A 20,694-nucleotide genomic window follows, 5' to 3' on the forward strand; every position below is an offset into this window, starting at 1 on the left:
TAATATATATGTTAGGCCATATTATATATATAACGAGAGAGAGAGAGAGCGCACGCGAACGAGAACACACTATAAACTTGAATTTCCATGTGTTTAAAATTTTACCTATCTGTAACATTACATTAGCATAGTTTTTTTCCTTTTAATAGCTCCACTTGATTGACTTTACACCATCATGAAAGAACATACTCCAAATTCCCAGGCCTTGGACTAATGATTTTGCTGTTACATTCCCTGAAAGGACAGTAGTAGTTTCTGGACTTTTGAAACGACCTGTTGATGATTAGAGTTTATGCTGGCATTATGCCCATGGACTGTTATGCAAACCCTTACTCACACGAGGCATCTCATTGGCTACAACAGTTTGCAAGACTAGACTTGAAAGTTGTACTTATCCACAACAGTTACAAAAAAGGAAAAACTTCTCTTTAATATGCTGCATACAGCATCTGCCTCATTATTAGACAATATAGTGACACATTTAGATAGTTTCCAGAAGACTTCATAAAAACTATTCAAAAAGCAAAAGCTTGTTTCCACATTTAGAGTCGCATAATTTCACCTAAACTTGAACCAAAGCCAGGCCTGCAATGTGCAACCCAGTTTGTATTGATTGTTTTGTTGTTTTTCACATGAATGCTCCCTTTGAGATCTTATCATTCAAATTCAGAACAGTACAGCTACTGTTGACCAATGTCCTACAAACAAAAAATCACAGGGTTTTATAATGCAGTCCATAAAATTAGCAATCAGGGGGTTATATCCTACCTATTTCTAGATGCGAATCAGGAAGTGCTAACTGGCTTTTCTAAAAGCAACTTAACTTTTTCATGCAAATGATTTGAAAGTCTTTTTAGAGAAAGGAAGAAAAATTGAGCAGGCACAAAGACTTTTCCCAGTGGACCAGACCATTAGTTTATCGAGCGTGGTATAGTGCTTCTGGCAGCAGCCAACAAATGATACTTGTGAGAAAGATGAAAACCTTCCATAATGCACCTCACCAGTTGTACAATGCAGAAGGAGGAAATTTTCCTTCTTGATCTCTGCAGACAACTGGCTCATACCCTAAAGCCTGAGAGTTGAATACCTTTATAATTATGTCAGCTTCAAAAGTTATTCATGGTAATTATATTGTTCTGTTCTTTTTAAAACCTAACCATCTTATTGTTCAAAGCATTTTAGATCACTTCTAAAAATCACATCAATAAGACCTTGCAGCCTTGGACAGACTATCCCTAAAAAGACTGCTCTTCATACCCCAACCTTACTGAATGGCCTGATTTTCCTGCCAGCCAACCCCATAACCTAGCTTTGCTTAACAGACCTTTGCCTCCTAGCTCTGCTTCAGAAATATTCCTTGATATTTCACTGCAGAGAGTAGATTGGACTCCAGCTCTTCTGCCTGTGCATTTTAATGAAGATTTTTGATAAATCAGTTACGTTTTCTACCCCAATTTGCCTCTGGACCCTCAAACGTTTTTTTACTTCAAATCCAGTACACAATGTGAATACTTGCACCAACATGTTACTCATCCTTATGTGGTCAGATGCCGTGTTTCAATCCTGTCCCAAGAACACATGCTCGTGTTCTGTTTGACTGATGGTAAGCAAACATCAACAACTGTTAGTAAAAAATGGCAAAATAGTGTTGAAATGTTCTCAAATATGGCTCTGAAGGGTGGATTAGCTATGGAATAGATGATTTGATGGCTAAAGCACAGAACTGGGCATTGTTAAAGCTTGTACTATTCCCAACTGTACCACCAAGTCACTGTGTGACCTTGGGAAAATCATTTAGGCCCAATTTCAGCAAAGCAGTGAAGCACACGCTTTACGAAATGACTAAGGGTGGGATTACTCACATATTTAAAGTTAAGCACTCGCTTCAGTGCTTCACTGAATCTGGGCCATAATAGCCCTGTGTGTCAGTTTCCCTGTTTGTAAAATATGGATAACACTATCCTAGCTCACAGGGACATTGTGAGACTTAATTGAATGAGGGTGAAATTTAATGTTGGAGTAAGGCCCTCCACTCCACTGAAAACCTGCATAGAGACAGCTGGCTGATGAGCACAGATCCTAGTTTTCTGTGATTAAAAAAAAAACCCACAAAATTCTCCGATTAAAAAAACAAAAACAAAAAACCATAAAAATCCATGATTACAATGATATGGGCTGTGGGGGCTCGGGTGGTCAGCCCTGGGCCGCCAGCCCTGGGCAGCTGGAGCTCTGGGCAGTCGGCCCTAGGTGACTTGGGCTTGGGCTGTCAGCCCCAGGCGGCAGTCATAAAAACTAAAGATTCTCTGTAAAAATGCAAATTCTGTTTTTCCCTCGCAAATGCATTTATAGGATCCCTGCTGACGAGTGCCCCTGCTGTGGGAAGAGTGTCTATATCGATTTTATATATGCCAGCATGAAAGGTACTTTGTGGATGGATTCAGGGAGGGCCCACTGATCAATGTTAATACGACCTTAAACCGGGCAATGCTTGTGGAGGGAGGGGTTATTGCTACTGCAGTCCTAGGCTGAAGGAACAGCAGCCGCAGGGAGCGTCCATCTGGCCTGGATTGGGTTGGATTTCACCTCTCCACTCCTAATATTTGGGCTTTATGTGAGCAAGTGCAATTTCCCCTAATGTCTGTAAAGTAATTTGATGGGGCTCAGTAGGAAGCGTCCCAGAAGTGCAAAGTACTATTATTAATGTACCTTAAATCTTCAGATTTAGTATTGAGTACTTGCCCTATGGAATCTAGATGTACACATTTTTCCTAATGCTAGATATTATGGATTCTGTAGAAATCGACAAAAAGCCACATAAACAGAAGCAGCATAAACGCAAAATTGCTTTGAAGTTGCCCTTTCCCAAGCTATATGGTATATTTTAATACATATTTGGTTTCTACAGGCTTTTTTCTTGGCTTGAAATTTTCCTCGGTAAAGAAAGATGGAGTGCCAGTAAAAAGGAGAATAATATCAGTAAATGTTACCCTGTGGGGAGGTATTGTTAGCCTATTTTACTGATGGGAATGAGACAGAGGGTCGTGATTTGCCCCAAGTCATACACTGTCAGGATTAGAATAGGATGCAAGACCGGGCACTGGATCTGAATGGGAACACACTGGCCCTGGCTTCCCGCCATCGGGCATCATGTGCTCTAGTGCATAGGATACGGCTATTGGGAAGAACGCCACGGCGGTTACCAGGAGATTCCACTGAAATCGGTACCTGGGTATTTTGGATGAGCAGAGCTGGCTCTATTCTCCTGACTCCACTTCTCCCTCTTAATTCCCCTCTTCATCATACACTGACCCAGATCTGCCCAGACTTCCTTTGGCAGCTGTTTCCACCTCCTCCTTCCCTTGCCAACTGCCCCACCCCACTGCCAACTGCCCCACCTCCTGCTTCCCTTGCCAACTGCCCCACCCCACTGCCAACTGCCCCACCTCCTGCTTCCCTTGCCAACTGCCCCACCCACTGCCAACTGCCCCACCTCCTGCTTCCCTGCCAACTGCCCCACCCCACTGCCAACTGCCCCACCTCCTGCTTCCCTTGCCAACTGCCCCACCCCACTGCCAACTGCCCCACCTCCTCCTTCCCTTGCCAACTGCCCCACCCCACTGCCAACTGCCCCACCTCCTGCTTCCCTTGCCAACTGCCCCACCCCACTGCCAACTGCCCCCCCTCCTGCTTCCCTTGCCAACTGCCCCACCCCACTGCCAACTGCCCCCCCTCCTCCTTCCCTTGCCAACTGCCCCACCCCACTGCCAACTGCCCCACCTCCTGCTTCCCTTGCCAACTGCCCCACCCCACTGCCAACTGCCCCCCCTCCTCCTTCCCTTGCCAACTGCCCCACCCCACTGCCAACTGCCCCACCTCCTGCTTCCCTTGCCAACTGCCCCCTCGGCCCATCCGCCTCCCGCCCGCTCCCCCCGCAGCCCGGCCCGCGGCTGACGCTGCGGCGTCGACACGGCGCCTACCCCGCCGGAGCGGGGCGGAGGCAGCGCTAGGCCGCGGCGCGCTGGGCCGGCGGGGCCCGAGTGGCGGTTGCCCGGCTGCTGCCCGGCCCGGAGGCCGCCGCGATGCTGGTGCCCGTGTTCACCCTGAAGCTCAACCACCGGATCCTGCCCCGCATGGTGGCGCTGGGCAAGTACGATGGGACCCACCCGTGCCTGGCGGGCGCCACCCAAGCGGGCAAGGTGACCGCCCCGGGCCGCCGCACAGCCGCCCCCCGCCTCGGGCCCCCCGGGACTGCCCCGCTCCCCGCCCCTGGGATACCCCCCGCCCTGCCCCCGCTCCCCACCCCCCGCCACTGGGATACCCCCCCCCTGCTCTGCCCCCGCTCCCCACCCCCCGCCACTGGGATATCCCCCCACCCGCCCCTGCTCCCCGCCCCCCGCCACTGGGATATCCCCCCCCGCTCTGCCCCCGCTCCCCACCCCCCGCCACTGGGATACCCCCCCGGCTCTGCCCCCGCCACTGGGATACCCCCCGCCCTGCCCCCGCTCCCCACCCCCCGCCACTGGGATACCCCCCCGCTCTGCCCCCGCTCCCCGCCCCTGGGATACCCCCCGCCCTGCCCCCGCTCCCCACCCCCCGCCACTGGGATACCCCCCCCCCCGCTCTGCCCCCGCTCCCCGCCCCTGGGATACCCCCCGCCCTGCCCCCGCTCCCACCCCCCGCCACTGGGATATCCCCCCGGCTCTGCCCCCGCTCCCCACCCCCCGCACACTGGGATCTACCCCCCCTTGCTCTGCCCCCCGCTTCCCGCACTGGGCTACCCCCCGCTCTGCCCCCGCATTCACCACCCCCGCCAACTGGGATACCCCCCGGCTCTGCCCCGATTCCCGCCACTGGGAATACCCCCCACCTGCTCTGCCCCGATCCCCACCCCCGCCACTGGGATATCACCCCACCAGCCCCTGCTCACAACCCCCGCCACTGGGATATCTCCCCCCCCCGCTCCCCACCCCCGCCCCGGGGATATCTCCCCCCCTGCCCTGCCCCCGCTCCCCACCCCCGCCCCCGGGATATCCCCCAGCCCCTGGGATACCCCCCCCGGCTATGCCCCCGCCATGGGATACCCCCCCGCTCTGCCCCCGCTCCCAACCCCCGCACTGGGATATCCCCCCCCTGCTCTGCCCCTGCTTCCCCGCACTGGGATACCCCCCGGCTCTGCCCCCGGCACTGGGATACCCACCCGCTCCCATCACCCCCCGCCACTGGATATCCCCCCCTGCTCTGCCCCCGCTCCCCCGCCACTGGGATACCCCCCGCTCTGCCCCCGCTCCCCACCCCCCGCCACTGGGATATCCCCCCCCGCTCTGCCCCTGCTCCCCACCCCCCGCCACTGCCCCCACCCCCAGTTCTGCCCGCTTTCCCCGCTACTGGGATATCCCCCCCCGCTCTGCCCCCACTCCCTGCCCCCTGCCACTGGGATATCCTCCTGCCGGCTCTGCCCCTGCTCCCTGCCCCCCGCCACTGGGATATCCCCCCCCCACCGACACTGCCTCCGCTCCCTGCCCCCTGCCACTGGGATTTCCCCCCCCGGCTCTGCCCCGTCTCCCTGCCCCCCGCCATTGCCCCCGCTACCTGCCACTGGGATACCCCCCCGCTCCCCACCCCCCGCCCCTGGGATATCCCCCTCCGCTCTGCCCCCGCTCCCCGCCACTGGGATATCCCCCCACCAGCTCTGCCCCCGCTCCCTGCCTCCCGCCACTGGGATATCCGCCCCCGCTCCCTGCCCCCGTCCCCACCACTGGGATATCCCCCCCGCCACTGCCCCCGCTCCCCGCCATTAGGGCATCCCCCCCGAAACCTTCCCCCGACACTGCCCCCATTCCCCTCCACTGGGCTATCTCACCCCCACACACTGCCCCCATTCTCCGCCATTGGGATATTCCACCCGCCCCCGACATTCCCCCTGCTCCCCGCCATTGGGGCACTGCCCCACTCCCTGCCATCCCCCCCCCCAAGACTGGGACATCCCCCCTGAAACCTTCCCCCAACACTGCCCCTGCTCCCTGCCACACCCCCCCCCCGCCACCGGGCTATCCCAATCCCCAACACTGCCCCTGCTCTCCGCCATTGGGACATCCGCCTGAAACCGCCCCCCTGACATTGCCCCTGCTCCCCCCCCCCCGAGACTGTCCCTGCTCCCCACTACTGGGACATCCCCCAACCCCAAGACTGCTCCTGTTCCCTGCCACAGGGACCCCCAGGGAGACAGCCCTGCACATGGGGACGCCCTGAGACTGCTCTCACTCCCGGCACATGGGGACCCCCCCAAGACTGCCCCCACTTCCCTCCACAGGAATCTCCCATGGAGACAGCCCTGCACACGGGGTCCCCCTGAGACTGCCCCCCAGTGTCTGCCATGAGGAACCCCAGGGAGACAGTCCCACTCCCTGCATATAGGAACCCTCTGAGACTGCCACTACTTCTTGCCATGGGGACTTCCTTGAGACTCTCCCAAGCCCTGACACAGGAACCCCCTTGGACATGGGGACCCCCCCCGAGACTGCCCTCACTCCCTGCCACAGGGATCCCCATGGAGACACCCACAGACACAGACACCCACTCCTGACATATCCCCCAGTCCCTTCCATGGAGAAACCCCTGGACCGAGGGACCCCTCCACAGAGACAGCCATAGACACGGGGACCCTACCTTGGAGACTGCTCCCAATCCCTGCCAGAGACACCCATAGACCCAAGGCCCCCCTGAGATGCCTCCCTGCTCCCCACCACGGGGACCCCTTACAGAAGCACCGATAGGCACAGGAACATCTGCCCCACAGAGACTCCCCCAATCCCTGCTATGGGGCTCCCTCACCATGGAGAAACTTAAAACATGGGGACCTCCACCCACTCACTCTGACATCCCCAGTCCCTGCCACAGGGACACTTGCCTCGCTGAGGCACCCTTAGGCACAGGGACCACACCCCCTAGGCACAGAGTCTCCCTGCTCCCCTGGCATCTGTTGACTTCAGTGCGATCTGTGGGTGTTCATGACCTGTGAAAATCAGACCATTAATTCATACCCACAGTAAACCTTGCAAAGCTTGCACTGATCGGAGCAACAAACACAAACCCATTTCTTTCCATGCCAACAGCAATAGGCACAAATATGATGTCAGCTGCCACACCTTCCCTTGCAACCCTTTGCTGTGAAATGACTCTTCATTGTTTGTCATACACAGTAACTTCCAGGGTAGAAAAACCCAAACTAAACAATGCTCCTACAAGAATAAATGAAAACGCCTAATCTGAAAATGATTTTTGGCTCATGTCTGCCAGGGCTTTAGTGTCAGCTAAAAGCCTTGTTTTTCCATGCACATGATTCTTACAAGCCTCCTTTTTTCTCCTCCCTGAGGTGTCCCTAGGGGCTTTGGCTTGCTTTTCTTTTACAGAAAGAAGGATGAGATGCTGCTTTCACACAGCTTGTACTTGGGCGCAGTGCTGCTTGTGGATGGGTCTGGTATTGCCTAAGCCAACTCAGCAAAAATACATGACACACAACTCTTTCCTCTTCTCGTCCCTTTAAAGCAGTGTTTCCCAAACTTGGGACACCGCTTGTGCAGGGAAAGCCCCTGGCGGCCCGGCAGTTTGTTTACTTGCTGTGTCCACAGGTTTGGCCAATCCCAGCTCTGGGCACGGTGAACAGCGGCCAGTGGGAGCCGGGATTGGCCAAACCTGCGGACGTGGCAGGTAAACAAACCGGCCAGGCCCGCCAGGGGCTTTCCCTGCACAAGCGGCATCCCAAGTTTGGGAAACACTGCTTTAAAGGATGTCACTTGAGGACCAGGGAGCTGATCCTACAATCAGTGAAGCCAATGAGAATTTTGGCATTGACTTCAGTGGGAGCAGGATTGGGCCTGGAAAGATTTGCTGTCTGTTGGGGTTGATTTTATGATACCTTCTGATTGCTGAAAATTGACTCATTCTTAGAAAATGGAAATGTGAAACCATGAAATAAATAAATTATCCTCAAAACCCCCCCTCTCTTTTAGCAGCCTGTCCAGTATTATACAGGCTGATAGCCAGAAGCTTTTATTTACCATTAATATTTTTGGCTCTTGTATCTTGGCAACAACATTGCAGCCCCACAGTAGGCTTGTCTACCCTAGAATTATTGATCTAAAATTTCCCAGTGTTGCATTCTGCTGGTGTTTAACCATCGTATCATCTGCAGCATTAGATGAAACACTGGTTAAAACACAAGTGGTTGGTCTTCACTAGATCTCCCAATCATTGCTGCCACCAGTAGAGCTGCAACAGTGAGGAAATTGGGTTGTGTGTTTAAAGGCTAACGTTGACCCTTTCCCCCAAGAGCATGATTCTGCAATGTGCTTAATACCTGCAACTCCTGTTGCCTGAATTGAGGGTGCTGAGCATCAAATGGAATATGTTTAGTACATAGCAGGATCAGGCCATAAAACAGTTAAATTAATGCATCCGATGAAGTGAGCTGTAGCTCACGAAAGCTTATGCTCAAATAAATTTTAGTCTCTAAGGTGCCACAAGTCCTCCTTTCTTTTTGCGAATACAGACTAACATGGCTGCTACTCTGAAATACATCACTTCAGTTCATTTGGCACCTTCGTGATATTTTAAAGATTTGCGCTAATGTATGTTGTTAGATTAGACTTTAGATTCTGGAAGGTCATGTGACTGTTTTTCTCACGTTTTAACTTGTTTGTTTACCCCATCATTATTCAATGTTTTGATTGCTTCTGATGTTTCATTTTTTGTATTTTAACAAGTTATAAAATACGTACATTTAAATCAGTGAAGCTTTTTTTTTCAGTTCTGGTATGGCTAAAAGCAGACCTTCAGTTGCTTATATCAAGCTTTTTGGGTCCTGATCTTCTGTAACTTCCTCCAGTGTCTGTGTCAGTGCTCCTTGCTTTTTTGAAATAGCAGCTGCAGAATGAAATGGTCACTGGTGCCCACAGGATTCTTAAGGGCCCTGCAAAGGACTAGAGTCTTGTTAATTTCATGGTGCTGCTGCTTGGGGAAAGCCATGATCATCAGCAGAGGCACTGAAGCTATCTGAAAACATAGAAAGACAACATTGGAAACTTAATTTCCAATATACTGTTCTCAGTTATTGTAATGGAAATTAGCATCCTCACTGCCTTAACTCTGGAGATGTTGCAGTGTTAAAGGAAATGCATGTTTGTTGTAAATCGTCAGATGACTACTTTGCAACACTGGAAAACTTTGAGTGCAAGCTCCACAACAGTTTTAAACCCAACAAAGGAAGTTTAACACAATTGTGTTAGAATAAAAGATAGGCTGAAACATAAACCTTCAAAAGCATAGAAATGTTGCACTTAGGCTGCTGCAATTTGCACACGGTTCACTCCTGTAGTTCCCAAGCTTTCTATTAGTATTATTTATTTGCATTACGGGAGTGACTAGGGACCAATCAAGAACAGGGATCCATTATATTATGCACTGTATAGACAAAATGGTAGACAGTCCCTTCCCCAAAGGCCTTGAAATCTAAATAGAGAAGGGTCTATTTAGAAAAATGGTAGGCGAAAGGAATATAATACACAAACAGAGTGATTGGCTGCAAACATAATTTTTTTTCCTTCCCTTTTGAAGGAGATGGGGATTGGTATGTATTTTATTGTTAAAAAACTGTAGTAAATGCATTCGAATGTGTGAGTAGGAGTATAATACCTTTGTCTTCAAAGTTCTGCTTTTAAATCCAATCACTTCCATTTGCAAACTAAGGTTCCAGGCCCTGAATCAGATCTGTTTGAGTGAAGCCTTTTGCATATGCAGAGAGCCCTGGATTACAGCGGGTCTCGACACAGACAGTGCTTTGGCTGTATAGATCCAATTGCAGGATTGTGGTGTAAAACTTTATTTGGGTTTTAACACAAGAAACGTTGGGGGTAAACACTGCTTCTAGGCATTTGTGTTAATTGGGCTTGGATTAATTATTCTATTAAAGCATTTAACCTTGAAGATGATAAATACAGAAAAAGGAGGCTAATGATTTTCCAATCTCATGTGATATTGTGCTACTTGCGTATAGCACATAAATTACTATAATAGCCCTGTTTTTGCTAATACCATTACCAGGAGAGATGGGGCATAACTTTAATATTTTAAAAATAATCATTCTAAATACTAGAGAGAAAAGATGGATGAAGTAATATCTTTTATTGGACCAACTTCTGTTGGTGAGAGAAACAGGCTTTTGAGCCACACAGAACTCTTCAGATGTGAAGAAGAGCTCGGTGTGGCTCAAAAGCCTGCTTCTCTCACTAACAGAAGTTGGTCCAGTAAAAGATACTACCTCACCCATCTTGTCTCTCTAATATTCTATGATCAACACGACTACATCTACACTGCATACCACATACTTAATATTAGTCAGTCTCAGTTTTCAAAATGGTTTTAACAACATTACTCCTCTGCAAAGCTGGCACAATTGTGCTTGTAACAAACTTTGGAAATTGCTGGTTTTGTAATGTAGAAGGCACCTAAAGGGGGTGTAAGAAGCAGCAACAGCAAAAAAATAAAAATCGTAATGTGTCCATCTCTCTTTGTTAGATTCCAGAACCTGTGCCTGAATACCAAGACTGTAACTCTTACCACTTCTGAATATATGTGGTGGCTAGCAGGGTTTAGAACAATCTTTGAAATGTACACTTTGTTTTTACAGGTTTTTATTCATAATCCTCATGCCCGTGGCCAGCATGTAAGTGCAAATCGTATGATGCAAAGCAGCCAGGATTCTGATATTTCTCTTCTCAACATTAACCAGGGGGTCAGCTGCCTGACAGCTGGAGTGCTGAATCCCCAGCTTGGCTATGATTGTCTTCTAGTTGGAACACAGACTAATTTGTTGGCTTACGATGTGTACAACAACTCGGATTTGTTTTACAGAGAGGCAAGTTAATTTCACTCTTAGTCTTCATGTCTTTCTTTCTTATAAATCAGTTTAGGAGTCATAGATTCTAAGTTTATTTATTCAGTTGCTGTGCTTTTCTTTTTGCAGATCAGTGATATAATTAGATTCAGGACTTTCTGGGCAGAGGACTTGCATGTTTTGAAAATCAGTATTATATTTTTAAGAGGACAATATAATGCTAATGTGACACATTGTCAGTGAGTGAGTGAGTTTTTTTAATAATATGCTATACCAGTTGCAAGTCAAAATTTAAAAGCCTTTGAAAATATTCAGAGCTGAAATAAAATCATTAGAGTAGAATTATATATTCCAATCCGATATCCTAAGTCTGCTTGGAACAGTATTTTGGAAAAGTCATGGGTTTGTCATTGACTCACAAATTTTGTAGGAAAAATTGAAAACATTACATTATTCTGGGCAAACTATTCCTTATTTTTTGGTTAAATAGGTAAAATTGGTTCATTAAATATTTCACCATTTTCTTTGTTTTTTTTTAAACTAGAAACAGGGTAATAAAAAATTATTAAAAAAAGACTAACCAGGTGTGCGGGTGGGGAAAGGAGTTTGTACATAGAAGGTTAACGACCAGCCTGAGTAATTGCAGACTGACCTTATTGTAAACTTCATCCTAACCAATGTGAGGAACTGGGTTGACCTACCTTAATACTCCTGAAAATCTGTAAAAAATCTGAAACCTACCTTAATACTGTAACGTCTCCCCATTTTTTGTTACTCTCATTTGTCTCATGTTATAGTTAGGCCGCAATCCTGCACTTGAATCTATATGGCCACAGGGGTCAACCCATGGAGATTTGATTACAAGATCAGGGCCTCCTATGGCCTCCATCCCACAGTGAGATGCTAGGAATGAAAGGGTTTGCTCGTGTGCAAGTCCAATTGAAGTCTACAGGCCTTTGCTCATGCCTGGGGGAGCACTTCCACAGATCTCATGGTCAGATTAGGACTTTAGTTTATAAATTCTTTGGGGCACTGAGCAGGTCTTTGCTAAGCACGTCACAGGTAACACTGTTCTGGGTACGATAAAACAAGAGATACTGAAAATGTAACAGTTCAGGTTGCTTTCTCTTACTCCACTACAGAGGATATAAACAGAGCCAATTTTGGAAGAGTACATGCTCAGAAGGTTGTAAAGAGTGTGACACATTATGAAAAACCCTAAAAGTTGCATTTTTATCATGAAGCCGTAGATGTGACATACATACAACCTTCATCATGTACAATTAAATGCAGCAGATTTTGCTGTTTATGTTTGAAGTTGGTTATCTTTATTTTGTTTAATTTCTGGTTATTGCTTCAACCTTTTAGGCTACAAATAGTTTAAAGTAACTGATGAATTACTTCTGAGTTATTCCATACAGTATTAGGTTAATGTAATGCTGGATGCTTTCTCTGATGTATGTATAGTATTCATATGTATATCTGAATCTTTCCTATGTTTCTATATTCCTTAAATGTTTTTCTGCAGGTTACAGATGGAGCTAATGCGATAGTGCTTGGAATGCTAGGAGATATTTCCTCTCCTCTTGCTATTATTGGTGGAAACTGTGCTCTGCAGGGCTTTGATCATGAAGGAAATGATCTTTTTTGGACGGTAAAGATACACAGTCCTTTTGACGCTGCTACAAGAGTATTTTTGATCAAAATTATGTTTAATAAAGTCAATATTAAATTGTTTTGATTAGCTCAGAAATCTTTCTTAATTTAAGATTAATGATAAACTATGTGTATTTGTAATTTATTTAGTAAATACAACAATTTGAGCCTGAACCAACTATATTCTAACAGTCTTTGTTCTCTTGGCAACTCAGAACATAAATGTAATTGTCATAGGCTAAACTAGCATAAGTATTGATGACTCCTTTCTTTTAATTTTAGGTTACTGGGGACAATGTTCGTTCGTTAGCATTGTGTGATTTCGATGGTGATGGGAAAAAAGAGGTTGGTTTGTTGTGGATGGTTCTTCTGTGACTTCAGCTGTAGTATTGTCCTGCAGTGAATTTATGTTGAAAGAAAATAACTGAATTACCATATTTGACTCCATTATGTTGCTGGTTAGATGTAACTGCTTGGAGCTATATTCCTTTCTTAGGCCCTGATCCTGCAAACACTTATGCACATATTAAACTTCACTGTGATTTCAATGCAACTAGTTACAGTGAGTAAAGTTAAGCATGAACATAAGTCTTTGCAGGATTTGGAGCCTTGCTTTGGCTGTGTTGATCACTAATAATTCTGAAGCGATTCTTTGCATTTTACAGTGTGTATTTTCTCTCAGATAAAATTAAATATATATAAAAAATACATAAAGCAACCAGATTGCTGGACCCCCTATTGACTGATCTGTTTAGATTAGTTTAAATCTAAAAGAAACAGTTAGTTAGAAAACATGTTATTCATTATAGTGGACAATTGTAAAATTGTATTACAAATAATCTCATTTATGGTTGGACTTGTTTTTGATTTATCCATTCTCAAATCCAGTCACAGTGCATCTTTTCAATAATGACACAATGATTAACTGTTTCCCACTGCATTGGTGTAAGACTGAAAATAATTTTAACAAGCTTCTTGCTATTGAGACCAGGCAAGGCAAGGGCAGGGAAAACTGTTATGCCCAGATAGTGTATTTACAGTGTGTGGGTGTGGACCCCTGTGCCTATTAGGCTATTACACTAGTGTGCAACCTTCATTATAAAATTCAAAGATCCATAAGAGATAGAAACAGCGTTTTTTAGAAACTTGATCACTTCCCCTTTCCTTTTTATTACCTGGGAAAACCTCATTTTTAGTGGGCTAAGGATTTGTACCATTGACATGTCCATACCACAGATGTAATCTGAGTTTCTTCTGCCTACCCATGACGCAGTCTTACAAATATACAGACCCTTCACCTATAGGGGTCTCACTGAAGTAATCTATTTGTAGGATTGCCGTCAGTCTCATCTCTCTTCCTCCACTTTGTGACAGGGGTGGGACTCACGACCACAGTGCCTCCTGTTGGTACCTCCATGAATTAGCACAGTCCACGTGGCACACCTTCCACTGGTGGTGTCCCATCCACCTCTCGCCCTCTATTGGCATCTGGACCCACATTGCTCCCTTCTCACAGTGTCCTCTTCAGGACACTGCCCTCTGGCAGTGCCCCCTAGTCCATGCTCACCCACTTCCAGGGGGGTGTGTTATCAGCAGTTCTTCTCTTCACCCCAGCCACAACGGCCAACCACACTCCAAAGTCTAACCAGAAGGCTGGAATTCCCTTCTGCTCCGCCCGCCTGACCAGTACTGAACTGTCCCTGGTGCTAGTCTCCTCACACAGGAGACAGACCTTCATCCTCTGAAAGCCTAGGAGAGACTGTCAACCTCTTGCCTGGGCAGCCTTTATATAGGGCCTAGCCTGGCCATGATTGTCTACCTCTTTCTCAGCCCTGATTGGCTCCCCACAGGCCCTCTCTTATTGGCTGCCTGTCTGCACAGCCGCTATGGCCTGCTGTAGCCCAATATGGCCTCGCGGTGGGGCACCGCCCCACCACAACCTTATTTGCTGGAACTGAGTGGGCTGCTGGACAGGTAAAGCCATGTATTAAGCAATGCTGGAGATGATTCTAGGCTAGCAAGGTCCAGTGGAGAAGGGTACCAGAGAGCAGGTTAGAACTGAATTGTATTCTTGGTTCTGCCATTGATTCATTGTGTGACCTTGGACAAGTCATTCAACTTCTATAAACTGGAGGTGATGACATTTGCCCATCTTTGTAAAATGGTTTTCCACATTGCCTTGTTTGTTCTTTAAGACTCCCTGTTCCAACAAGTAGCGTGCAGGAAAGGAACTGATAAAACTGAGTGCATGAGCAGTAAGAACCAGGGCCGAAGTCAACATTGTCCTGCACGTTATACAATCATTTACACTAAATCATAACGGTAGCATTTTGCACCCACTTTTGCACTGGTGTAAAGCACTAAGGTGCAGTGCAAAAATGAACTGGACCCTCGGATTAGCTGATTTTGGGTCAGCATAGAGCAAGAGGCCTTTGAATATGGGATGATCAGTGCTGTAAAATAAAATGGCATTCAGCTGTCTGCTCATATGAACATGGTTAATGCTTGGCATTGGAGGTCATGATCTATTTGAATCTGGCTCTTAGAGAGCTCTTAGAGAGTTGCAACTGAGCTGTAGATTCCCTACCCCAATACAGAGGATATAATTTTTCTTATGTATGTAACTACAGTTATGAATGCTAATACTGAGTTGTGGGCAGTGAGACAAGAATGTATCCTGGCAGTAGTAGAGTGCTTTCCCTCATCCTTGCCTTAGGTATTTTAGTATGTGTTCTTAGAGTTTACACTGTCAAAATAGATGTAAATAATATTTGAACAAAAAGAGAGTCTATGGCATCTTTTGGTCCCAAAGCACTTTACAAACTTTTCATATCTCCACTAAATACTCTTGAAGACTGGGCCTAGCGTATTTGTTTACACAGTAAAAACTTTCTGCTTGTCTCTAAATTCTTGTCTCTTTGTTTTTGTTACTGTGAGTTAAATAAACTGTGTTAAGATTCTTTCTTTCTTTTTAGCTTCTTGTTGGGTCTGAGGATTTTGACATCAGGATTTTCAAAGAAGATGAGATTGTGGCAGAAATGTCAGAAACAGAGGTAAATTATTTCTAAGCAGTGTTTATTTTATGCTCAGATGGGGTACAAAATATTGCCCACCATAAATCTACAGTGGCTTAGTTTTACTATGATGACCAATTGTGTTAATTAGTTAATCTTTCCTATTTTATTAGCACTTTAAAAAGTTACAATTTAATAATGGATTTAAACCATCTGGATTGAGATTTTTGCTGTGCTGCTTTACAGATAGTCTGCCAGGTTTTAAAAAGAAAATGTTGTTTGTTAGAAAATTAGGGCCCCATTGAAGCACACTGAAGTCACTGGAATGATCCCATTGACATCAATTGGCTACGGATCAGGCCCTTGGTCAGAAGCTGTAAACAAGAGAGCTCATTCGGTTACAATACTTGCCCCAAAAATCGTAGGATAGGCAGGGTCATATTATGGCTAAGAAGTCAGTGCTTGTAGCTCTTCGGCAGGAAGTTCAGTGGTTAATAAGACAACCTCAGTATTTTATGTTGGTATTGTCTCAGATTAGTGGTGCAAGATTTTTCTAGAATGCATTGACAGAAACATGAGTAAGCAGTTTGTGGATGCACAAATACAGATGAAGCAACGTTACATTAAAAAAAAGAATCATGCTGTATGGACATAACTGAAGGTTGTTTGTTATAACCAGGTCAGATAAGAGTGGCATGCACCAGTTAAAAACCATGACTGCACCTGTAGCATAGACAGGGCCTAAATTACAGTTGTGGGACAGGAAGGCTTTTAGGGAGGGATGTGTATGGGTAGAAAGTAAGAGGGTGCATGGTTGTCACTCTTCAGTTTAGTGGCAGAGAGAGGATCCCCACTATTAGGGATGAGTTGTTTTTAGGGGGGAAAGCACCTTGTGGTTGAATTTAGGAATATTCTTAATTCTGCCACTTCTAGGCTTGCAGTGGAGTGGGAAGGACACCCAAGAGACTTCCCTCCTTGAAAATCTGAGGAGAACTGTATAGTGGGAGGAAACTCACTGCTGGAGTTAGGGATAAAAGGCTTAGCTACTAAACCACTTATGAAAGAGCTATTAAAGCTAAAGAAGGGCAGTTTTGTTAGACAAGGGTGGCTAGAATTAGAATTTAACAGGATACCCTGGCCTGGAATATTTTATGCCATTTGTACTTTCGAAACAGTTTGGTATGGCTGCTAGGTTAGCTGTTTTCAGCACTTCCCAGTGCAGCAAGATGCAAGACCATGATTTAGCTAGCAAAGCTGTGTAGCATTCAGCAGAGAATAGCTGTTAAAATGCCTACAGCTGGTCAATACCTGAAGCTTGCATTAGGTATTTACTGCAAATTATGTTCTGGAGTAATATCCTGATTTATAGTTAAAGGGGAAGTTGTACAGAGTTAAGAGTAGATCAAGCTCATACATGATGTATTTCTTAACCTACTTGTTTTAAAGCCATGCTTACAGATTCCTTAAGAAGCTTGTTCTTATCTTATAGTTCTAAATTAAAGGGACACTCAGTAACCCACAAACTTTTCCTTGAAGGAAGATAAATTCCATGCAACATGTTTGGATGATGGCTTTTATATAGTGTACTCATTGTAAAAGACTGCAGTGTTCTATTTTTTGAAATATTATTTGTTTTCAGTAACAAACCAATACGTAACCTTTTAGTGATGCTGTACCAAAAGGGCTAATGTGATCCTTTCATCTGTAAATGAGTATATGGAGTAGGAGTAGACGGGTTTTATTACCTCTGTTTTTTGCACTGGTATGACTAGTACTGTAATACTGTGTCCAGTTCCAGTGTCCACAATTTAAGAGGGATGTTGATAACTTGAAAAAGGTTCAAAGGGGATCCACATAAACGACTAAAGGATTAGAAACCATGCCTTATAGCGATAGACTCAAAGAGCTCAATCTATTAAGTTTATCAAAGAGAAGGTTAAGAGGTGACTTGATTAGTATACAAGTACCTATATTGATAACAGAAATTTGATAATATAAGGTTCTTCAATCTAGCAGACAAACTTATAGAAGATGAAATGGCTGGAAGATGAAGCTAGGCAAATTCAGATTTGAATATGAAGGTGCAGATATTTAACAGTGAGGGTAATGAACCATTGGAACAACTTACCAAGCATTGTGATGGATTCTCCATCACTGGCAATTTTTAAATCAAGACTGGATATCTTTCTAAAAGACATGCTGAGATCAAACAGGAATTAATTCAGGGAAGTCCTGTGGCTGGTGTTATGCAAGAGGTTAGACTAGATGATCACAATAGTCCCTTGTGGCCTTGGAACTGATGCATCTGTAACTCTGATTTGGCATCAGAAGACTTCTCATATTCATGTTGAGGGGCTACTCTAATAGCTAACTTTTATATGGTGCACCTAGGAAGGAAGAAAAAGTTGAGTTACGGGAGAGTTATGGTCTTGTAGGTACTTCCCTGGTTCTGCCATTTATGTTTGTTAGTGTTTTATTATTTCTGTAATGCCATAGATGTTCACCAGTGTTCCTTCCCCTACAAGAGCTCGATCCTGGAAACAGACCTTTGTTTTATCTCATTGATTTAGGCCTGAAGATTTGTGGCAAACATTTCCCACTGTTGGTAGCACCTGGCCAGTTCCATCCGTGTTAGTAACATTGTGCCACTAGTTTTGACTAGGCACCCACAGCCATTTGTGTTTTTAAAGAGAGTTTTGTCTAACCAGAGTGGGTCTAAATGAAACCCTGTTATAAATACCAGTGACCACAGGTGTTTTCTCACTGGCACAAAACTTTTGCCAAAGAATCTTAGTAAGAAGGATGAGCTCATAGTGATTTTAAACTGATTTTTGTTATACCTACTGTAGTAATGCTCTTTAAGGAGGAAAGTTATCCCCAATTAATTAATGTGTAAAACAGCTAATTTGGTACAGAAATTGCATGCATTCTATTATCAGTTACTTTAAACTCTAGAAGTAGAGATGCGTTCTAACTCTTACATATTCTTTTTTCAGACCATCACGGCACTTAGCCCTATGTATGGCAGTCGATTTGGCTATGCCCTATCTAATGGTACAGTAGGAGTTTATGACAAGACAGCCCGCTACTGGAGGATTAAAGTTAGTACAATCAAATACATTCTGAAGGAAGAAATTGGAACGTTATGGCTGAGATTTTCAAAGCCAACTCACAGATTTGGGTACCCGGTTTTTGTTAATTTTAATGGGAATTGGGTGTCCAAATCTCTTGGTTTTGGAAATCTCAGCCTATGGAACTGGTTTATTTTATATGTATAAAATGTCACTACACAAAATTAATAGCACATCAATTAACTTCTGCCCTGCAATTATATGGGGGATTTTCAGTTCCTTGTTTGTACTGGATTCATTCAGTGGATATACTGTTGATAAATATTTCGGAGGTACAGTCATTTTACATGGCATTTGTGAGGGACTTGCAGCACTTTCTATAACTACATCAGTGCTGCTGGCAGGTGTGCTGGCGATCAGGAATTGAGCATGTTTGTATTTTTCTTCTGCTCACAAAGGAGGTCAGAAGTCTCACATAATAGCTTCAGTATGATGTGGGTATTGGTTACAATGCCAAAGATAAGCTTTGGGAAAGGCCAGCTAACAGAATGCTGCTGTTCCCAAGACTTCTCTGAACACAGGTTGGTCTCCTATTTCTGTTTGGTCTGCTGTTCATTTGACAAAATGAAACGTGTTTTAACAAGAATACAGCAAACTAAATGACAATGGAGAGGTGGAAATACCTATTAGCTCATCTAGTCAATTTCCCAGAGATCAGCACAGGATTGTTCCCTGCACAGTATGTTTCCAAGTGCTCTAGCCAGTGCAGTTTTAAATGTCTGAAGTAACGGGGCTTCCCCAAGTTTCACTGGGGGACTATTCCACAACCTAATAGATCTTGCTGCTAGGAAGATCCTTTCCGGATACTCCATTTAAATTTTCTTATTGCCACTGACTGGAACAGTTACAATATTAAAAAATCATGTGGGAATGATTTTCTTTGTGCTAAGGATATTTCCCAACTGCAAACAAGATTTATAAGAACTCTGGAACTGTAACTCTTGTCTCGGAGAATCAGGCTCTTATATTGTCCACTGTTTTTGTGGGATGAGATAGGCATTGATCATCTTCTTGGATGGAAACATATTGGAGCGAAAGATTACATCTTTGGAGAACACTGGCCTGTATCTCTAATGCAGCTGCTCCAATTTCAGAGGTACATGACTTATAGGTAGGGTGCACTGACACTCTGTTAGGAGACATCTTGTTACTCCTGTATGTAATCTATGTAGATATGAACTCCAGTACCAATAACAATAGCTTCATGCATTTGTTCTTTGTTTTTTCCCCAGTCTAAAAATCATGCAATGAGCATACATGCATTTGACCTTAACTCTGACGGAGTATGTGAATTGATCACTGGATGGTCCAATGGGAAGGTGAGTTTAAATGAAGAGAAAATGAGTAGCTGTGAGTCAAGAGATTGCATTGGACAAAGCTGTTTTAGTTGTACAAGGCTGAACAGAGAAACTATTCAAAAGACTAGACCGAGCTCTGAAGAAATATTACAGTGAGCCTATCTCAGTTTATGAATACCCTGTCAAATACTCCATCATTTACAGGAAGAACTGTCCCCTGAATATTTTCCAAATCAATCGCCACAGTAAATTGTTTCTGTAGGAGTGGAGATTGCCTAGTTCTTTTGTGGTGCCACTTCCACTTCCAGCTCTGTATATTGAGAACACCCTAGTATCCTTCTCCAGTGTTTCCTGGATGTTCTTAAATGACAAATGAAGGAAACTTATTAGATAATAGAGAAGGTAGCGTCAATCTTAACTGTGGAAGGGTTATTACCGCTCCATAATAAATCCATCATACATTTGATAATATAATTAATATGTAAACTCATTCTATAAAACTCAATTCCGTTCCCTTTTAACACAGTTGCTTAGAATCATAGAATATCAGGGTTGGACGGGACCTCTGGAGGTCATCTAGTCCAACCCCCTGCTCAAAGCAGGACCAATTCCCAACTAAATCATCCCAGCCAGGGCTTTGTCAAGCCTGACCTTAGCATTGTTGCTTGCTAGAAATGGCTGATTTAGCTGCCAGGTCTCCCGTC

The 20,694-nt window shown here is 45.3% G+C and overlaps 1 protein-coding gene across 3 annotated transcripts in view; it reads left to right on the plus strand.

The window, feature by feature from the left end:
- The first annotated feature begins 3,945 nt into the window (after positions 1–3,945).
- The window catches only part of BBS2 (Bardet-Biedl syndrome 2), a 31,026-nt gene continuing 14,277 nt past the window's right edge, over positions 3,946–20,694 (plus strand). Inside the window, exons 1-7 of one of the 3 annotated variants that reach the window (XM_038367747.2) lie at positions 3,946–4,196; positions 10,685–10,912; positions 12,420–12,545; positions 12,830–12,892; positions 15,523–15,600; positions 18,558–18,662; positions 19,925–20,011. In XM_038367747.2, coding sequence (XP_038223675.1) covers positions 4,080–4,196; positions 10,685–10,912; positions 12,420–12,545; positions 12,830–12,892; positions 15,523–15,600; positions 18,558–18,662; positions 19,925–20,011 — 804 coding nt within the window. In that variant the 5' untranslated portion in view covers positions 3,946–4,079. The remainder of the gene's footprint in view (positions 4,197–10,684; positions 10,913–12,419; positions 12,546–12,829; positions 12,893–15,522; positions 15,601–18,557; positions 18,663–19,924; positions 20,012–20,694) is intronic. The other 2 variants (XR_006275178.1, XM_038367750.2) reach the window with 2 other exon arrangements.

The sequence above is a fragment of the Dermochelys coriacea genome, chromosome 12, assembly GCF_009764565.3.
Source record: "Dermochelys coriacea isolate rDerCor1 chromosome 12, rDerCor1.pri.v4, whole genome shotgun sequence".
In the NCBI taxonomy this organism is placed as follows: Eukaryota; Metazoa; Chordata; order Testudines; family Dermochelyidae; genus Dermochelys; species Dermochelys coriacea.